The sequence below is a fragment of the Propithecus coquereli genome, unplaced genomic scaffold (assembly GCF_000956105.1).
Source record: "Propithecus coquereli isolate 6110/MARCELLA unplaced genomic scaffold, Pcoq_1.0 Scaffold59, whole genome shotgun sequence".
Lineage (NCBI taxonomy): Eukaryota > Metazoa > Chordata > Mammalia > Primates > Indriidae > Propithecus > Propithecus coquereli.
The window spans coordinates 4,481,434-4,488,322 of NW_012151840.1; the positions used below are offsets into that span (position 1 = coordinate 4,481,434).

Here is a 6,889-nt window from a genome sequence, read left to right on the forward strand (position 1 = left end):
CTTAAACATTCTCCCACGGCCAACCCCAGAATGTTCTGCAGGTACAGCAGCCACATGTACACACATACACGCGTTCTCAGTGCTACGATCGGGTACCTTCTGGCTATAGACCTCACAACCAGCTCTCACTGACTTAGTTCTCGCGTCACACTGAGATGGCAATGAAAGTTGAATCAGCCAATGACATACACAACCAGGCATGGAGTTTAAAGTTATTTATTGGGAGAAGAACAGGGAATATTCCCCTGCTCCATCCCCAGACCCCTCTTCAGATGAACCCTGAGCAACCGGAAGACCAGCTCACCGAGTGAGAATTTCTGCCTTATTCACAAGCTCAGGAACCTTCCAGAGTGAGGGTAAAAGACACCTTTTTTGAGGTACAAAGAGGGAGGGATTATGACTCAGGGTGACAGCATGCTAATTGCAACGTCAACAGGCAAATGGGGCTCGTGAGCAGAGTGGGATGGGGGCTCAGCATCCGGTGGTCGGCTCCTCAAGGGCATGGCTGTGGACCACGTCACTTCTGCTTTGTCTTCTGCTGGGCTGGTGCTGGAGTGACGGTTGGGGGGCAGGGCTCAGGCACCTTGGGGTGGCAGGGCTCAGGAACCTTGGGGTGGCAGGGCTCAGGCACCTTCGGGTGGCAGGGCTCAGGCGCCTTGGGGTGGCAGGGCTCAGGAACTTTGGGGTGGCAGGGCTCAGGCGCCTTGGGGTGGCAGGGCTCTTGGGGTGGCAGGGCTCAGGCGCCTTGGGGTGGCAGGGCTCCTGGGGTGGAGGCTGGCAAGGCTGTTTCACCTGCTGCTGCTGAGGCTGAGGGGGTGGGGCGCAGGGCTGCTTCCGCTGCTGGGAATTCATGCTTCAACAGTGGCTTTCTGTAGGGACAGAAAAGCTGACTCAGTGATTCAGTTAAACAGGGAAGAAGTCAAGGTCAATGACAAATAGATTTAATTTCAGGCCCCTTTTAAAAGGGAGAGGCTTTCTTATCCCCTCACTGTACCACTAAACTGGAAACTAAAATATTCTTTCATAATTTCTGGGCCTTTTCAAGAAAGGCAATTTGTTCTGCTCTATTTCAGTGGGGTTTTTTCCTCAGCTCCCTTTTGTCCCCAGACACGTTACATTCTTCATTGAAAAATGCCCTAAGGAAGTTGGCTTCTGGGAGGGACTTGAGGCCCACATATGAGGCCTTTTGGAAAGTGGCAGCAAAGGAAGTACTGCAGTCTATTCATTCCTCCTCCCTCATAGGATGACTTGTGACTTACAGGATGGCTCTATATTAATCTAAACCCCAGTGATTTTGCTCCCTGTCTTTCCTCACATAGTCCCCTCTGAATGCTTTCCTTCCCACCTCTGCTTGTCCAAATACTCCTCCGCCATAGCTCACATCTCCTGCCCCCACCAGGAGGCTCTTTTGGAGCAGTGTTCCCCAAAACTACACTGCCCTTCCCTGCCCCTTCCTCCCATGCCAGCCACTATCTACCTCACGTTTCATCACTTTAAGTGCATCTATTACCTTCCCTGCTAGGTTGTAAGTTTGTTGAGTAGGTTTCATGTTGGTCTGATTTACCCAAGTGCCTAGTGTCCTGCCTTAAATATAAGAAGTGCTCAGTGGAGATCTGTCTAATGAATGAGAATCTCTATAAGTATCATACCAGAGGAGCTTGTGGTGTTGCTGAGGGTGCTCTGGGCCTGAGCCTGTGCCCTAGCGCTGCTGTGAGCTCCTGGTGGGCACAGGCATGTCTCCCACCCCTGCCCAGCCCCAGTCCAATGGCTGTCTACTGAGGTGCCAACCCAACCACCCCTAAGGTCCCTTCAAACCCAAACCGTACTTTTCCTTAAAGACCTTCTCTACTCTCTAACTCTGATACCCTGCATCGACCCTCTTATACATGCCTGCCTTTATCCAGCTTCCAATAATAAAAAAAATAAATAAGAATTCCAGATTGGTTACAATCAGAGACTCACCTGGTACACAGAGAAGAACAGGCTGTCTGGTCGCTTGGGTCTGGTGTGAAGGCAATGGCCAGCTGGCTTTTATAAGATGGATGAGCCCTGCCTCAAGGAAATAGTATCGCCCAGGCGCTCTGTTTTCCTTCCTCACTTGTCACCCATGATTCACACTCCCCCCTTCATCGCCCGTTGGCTCAGCTTTTGTGATGAAAACCACCCACCTGATATTTTTTGGCCTGGCTGGCTGACAATGATGTCACCTGGATCTAATCCTCACTGCCACCCTCCTGCTCAGACCCAGGTGCAGGGCTTGTGCTGGGGAGCAGCAGGCTTCCTGGAGGATTTAATGAGTTAACCCTGGAGGGATCAGAGTCCTTTGAGGCCTTGTCACCTGCTGTCTTTGACATTGAGACTGTTGTCCCCATTCTATGGGATAGAATACTAGGGCACATGGACAGCTGGGAAGAGAAAGGGAGCAGAGGAGCCCAGGCGTGCACTCCTTGTCTGCCTTAGTGAAGGTGGAAGCTAGAGACAACGGGATTGACTGATAATAGACTCCTCGTCTGGGGGTCCAAGACCTCTCCATTCATTCCCCCATCTTTCTCCTAACTCCATTGAACCACACGCATTCAGAATAATTTGCTTAACCCCCCTGCCCCCACCCCAGCCCCACCCCTTCCTGACTGGTTGCTAATCTGGGAAAACCTGCTTTGCTTTCACCAACCACACCTTTACCCCTCTCCTACTTCAGGGACTTAAAAGGACTAATCCCTTTTCTGGGATAAACTTTTCCCTCCACTCCACCCAGCCACCTGACTGTGGCCCTTTCCTCCTTTCTAACAGGGCTAGATTGCCTCCCCCACCCCCGGAAACCGGAAGTCTTTTCTAACTACCTCCCCTCACTCTGCCAGTCATGGAATCTTCAGTGCCGAAATCCCCCCACGTCTTGCGGGCTTCCGGCTCCGCCCTTGATGCCGGGAGATCCTGCTGTCTGCAAGGTTTTCCTCCCCTCTGTGGCTCTGGGTCTCCTGGGGGCTTTCCGAGGGTCAGAGCTATGCTCACTCAAACCAACGGCGTTGCCGCAAGTAATGTGTGTTTCCTCATTCATTCAACAAATATTAATGGGGTCCCTGACGTGTGCCAGTCACATCTGTTATTTGAGAAGCTTCCTGAGAAGGAAGCCCACTGTCCCGACAGACCTGGAACTCCTCATAGTGAGAGAAACAGCACTGCTCAGAGCCACTGAGACTGTGCATCTTGGGGAGCCTTTAGTCCATACTCCTCAAGGGATGATTGGGAATCTGAGGCCACAAGAGGTGAAATAACTCACCCAAGGTCAATCAACAAACCCCAGGAGGAAAAGAATTCTACACAAAAATCCTATGTTCTTTGTTTTAGTCCGTTGCTACTCCCGAATGAATGTCTATGGAGGAAATTAAGCGCAGGCGGGAAAGTGATTAAAGGCAGAAAGGGGAGCTTAGCCTTCTTGACTTACAGCTGGGTACACCCATGGTTCTGGCAAGGCCGTGCCTGAGTGGCCATGGCAGGAGACAGAAAGAGCCTTGCCTTGTGGGTGTGCCTTACCTGTGGCTAAAATGAATCCTCTTAAGTGGGAATAAAGCTGCTAACATCTGAGATGGCTCTGGGATAAACAGTAGGTGGTTCTAGCTCTGCTTAAAAACAGGACGGGCATGAACTGGCAAAGGTGGAAAATTTTCAGTTTTTTATCACTCCGTGGACCAGGGTCCAAGAGAGGAGGAAAAAGGCCAAATGCCAACATGCCTGTTTTGAATCTGAGTTGCTTTGACTCTGGGGGAGGTCTCAGGGTGGCATAGTGGCAAGGCCGTGGTGCCTGACCAGTGAAGATATTGGGCAGGGCAGCAGATGACCAGCCTCCGAGTACCTGCCCAGGTATGCCTTCCCTCCATGAGGGGCGGATTCTGAAGATCTGCCTGCCATGGGACTTCTCTTTTCTGGGGTTCCCTGAATGTTCACACCAGCAATTTCCTATGATTAACATAACATGAAACTGAGGTCACTGATTCAGAACTGCACTCAACACACAATCTGTTACTAGGTGTGGCCTTGGGAAAATCCAAATCACCCTTAAAACTCAGGTGTGTGCATGGTTCCTCCTCTTCATCTCACCCCTCCACTCCCCAAACAGCAGGTGTTTGTGGAGCACCTGCTGGCCCCACAGCTGGGCCACCTCCCATGAACCTGAGTCAGGGTCAGCCCCCAGTGTCCCCACAGCCATTCGTCCACATCCATCCCCGTCCTCACACGGTGCCTGGCGTGCAGGGGCTGTGGGTGACGGGCAATTACAGACTGACTGGCTGGCTGGATGAATGAATGAATGGGTGAATGCGTGAATGGCATTATTTGTAGAGACTGCTTTGAGAACTGCTGATGAGTTCCTAGTAAGAGAAACATTCCCTTGTGCTGGAGCTTTTGGGGTTGGCTGAGAAGGGACGTGAGGGCTCAGCAAAGGGCAGAGGACGCTTCTGCTGCCCCCTCTACCTGTCTGCTCCACTGCCAGCCTCCTTAGTGCCCCACCTCTCTCTGGGCTGGTGCCAGTGCCACCACCACACCTGGGCTCCGGGCCACTCTCCTCCAGGCTTGGGCCAGGCCCCCCTCTTCAAATCCCCTCTCAGGAGCTCCTGAGTCAGGAGGCTCCAGGCAGAACCCGATGCTGTGTGTGTGGGATTCTAAGCCCTGGAGCAACCTACTCCCTGCTCCTCTGTCCTTTGGTGCCACCCAACTTGTCTCAGGCCCTGGATTCTCTGAACCCAGCTTCCAAGTACAAACATACAGTAATAAGAGATTTTTACCTTCCCCCTTCTCCGATCGCCTCTAGCATCTAGGGACACCAGAGTGTCAGCTGCTCAATTCAGGCCATGATGATTTTGTTTTTAAAAAATGTGTAACACACAGGGTCCCCCTTTGAGAAACAGCAGAAAAAAGGAGGAAGAAACACCACACCCTCTTCCCCTCCTCTCTCCTCCCAGTCCATGGAGGGATGAATGCAAATTTAAAACTGGCTTCTCTCGCTTGAGGCGGGTAGAAAGGACTGAGGCTTAACGTCTGGCCCAGTTGTTTCAGAGCCTTTATTGGTTGGATAATCTTGAGCAAGTTGCCCAGTCTTACTGCACTTTAATGTTCTTATTTTTAAAAGGAGAACTTTAAATTCCACTTCACAGGATTGCTGTAAAGATGACATGAAATGATGTTTCAAAAGTTGTTAGGATGAATGGGCTAAATATGTCTTACATAACAATTCTTGCTAATTTGTCTCATTCTTTCCTCTTCTTCCACTTGAAATCAGATGAAACTTCCCATTGACTGTGAGTATCCCTTTTTTCTGCTTACTCTGTGTGCTTGTCTGTGTGTGTGTGTGTGTGTGTGTGTATGTGTGAGAGAGAGAGAGAGAGAGAAAGAGAGAGAGAGAGAGACAAAGAGATGATCGAAGGGCAGGCATCCTTCCTCAGTGGAACAATATTCTTGGCCTTTGTGATTGCTTTATTGCCCCTCATTTTTTCCGCTTCACTCTCAGGTTTACATGTTTACCAAATTATACCTTGAGTCACTGGACAGGGACCATGACTGCACAGTGCATGCTTTGTATGAGCTGGGGCACAGGAGGTGGCTAAAGTTATTGGTGATCACGCAATGATCTGGGTATGGCCCTAGGTAAGGAAACTGAGGCGGAGAAGCATTAAGTAACTCTCCCAAGAGGTCATAAAGGTCTGATGTGCCAGGATCCAGTCCCTTAACAAGCATGGGGCACTCCATCAGCTATCAGGCTACTCTTAGGAGAGAAACTGACTGGGTCCTGCCATTCTCACACATCGGAGCTGATCAATTATCTGTCATCCATTACAGATAGAGTTTCTGTGAGTATGGATGCTCACAAGACACAGACAGATACATTTTTAAATGGTGGGTACTGGAATCTGGGATGGTTCAGACAGGTGTGCTCTCCCTCTGGTCACTCACTGCCCCCGTGCTGTTGAGGGGCACAGGCACAAGCACATGGCTGAAAGTTTTCTACAGAGAATCCGAAACCCCACTGGAGGTGCTACTGTTGGTGCAGTTGTTGGTCCCTTCTCTTGTTTGTTCAGCTGTGCCTGCTCAGTCTCTGGTCCACCTCTGAAAGCAAACTTCATTATAGTGCAGAGTGGCCTCTGTAGATCAGAGGTTGGGAAATATGAAGTCCTGGGTTCAAATCCTGATTCTGGTCCTTACTAGCTGTGCTGCGTGATATTGGCAAAGTTTGTTAATAATGAGAGCTACCATTTAATTAGTTCCTACAATGTGTCACGCACTAATCCTCACAAGAGCATTGCAAGGGAAAAATCATTAAACCCATATTCTATAGATGTAGAAGCTGAAGCATCAAAAATAAGTCACTTGCCCAAGTTTACATGGCAGATAGGTGTCAGGGCCAACATGCAAATCCAGCACTGTGACTCTGAAGGCTCTATCAATCTCAGTTTATCTTACCTGCAGTATTTGCTTTTGGAGTGTTATTAAATAAGATTACACACGTAAAACAACTACTATAGTGATTAAAACATAGTAGATGGATAATAAATATCAAGTGCTCATCTCCTTAGGGTCTGAACTACATATATTATTAGAAACTCATCTGCAGTGACACAGAAATTTCCATCACTTTCTTCATTTTTGAAGTAGTCAATAAGTCACTCATTTAACACATGTTTGCTTAAAGACAGTCAAATGTCAAGCATGAAGTCCCAGCTTTGTGAAGTGTAGTAGGGACATAGACAACATTCTGTGTGCTTCTGGAATCCAATCCCCATCAGTGGGAGTGTTTCCCCAACTGACCTAAGCGTAATAATCATTTGGGATGCTTGCTAAAAATAACAACCTCTCCCTCCTAATGACATAGAAATAGCTAAGGGAAGGACCTGGGGGTCTG

The 6,889-nt window shown here is 49.4% G+C and overlaps 1 protein-coding gene across 1 annotated transcript; it reads right to left on the reverse strand.

Annotated features, from left to right (window-relative positions):
* Positions 1 to 393: 393 nt before the first annotated feature.
* LOC105821820 (cornifin-A) lies at positions 394 to 852 on the reverse strand. Its single transcript, XM_012658617.1, has 2 exons — positions 715 to 852; positions 394 to 655 (listed from the first exon to the last, which is right to left on the reverse strand). The coding sequence occupies exons 1-2, from the start codon at positions 850 to 852 to the stop codon at positions 518 to 520; spliced, it is 276 nt and encodes a 91-aa protein (XP_012514071.1). The 3' UTR covers positions 394 to 517.
* Between the last annotated feature and the right edge of the window lie 6,037 nt (positions 853 to 6,889).

Coding starts and splice junctions, on each gene's coding strand:
- LOC105821820 (XM_012658617.1), bottom strand. CDS start 852: ATGAATTCCCAGCAGCGGAAGCAGCCCTGCGCCCCACCCCCTCAGCCT. Junction 656..714: donor CCTGCCACCCCAAGAGCCCT/GCCACCCCAAGG, acceptor TGCCACCCCAAG/GCGCCTGAGCCCTGCCACCC.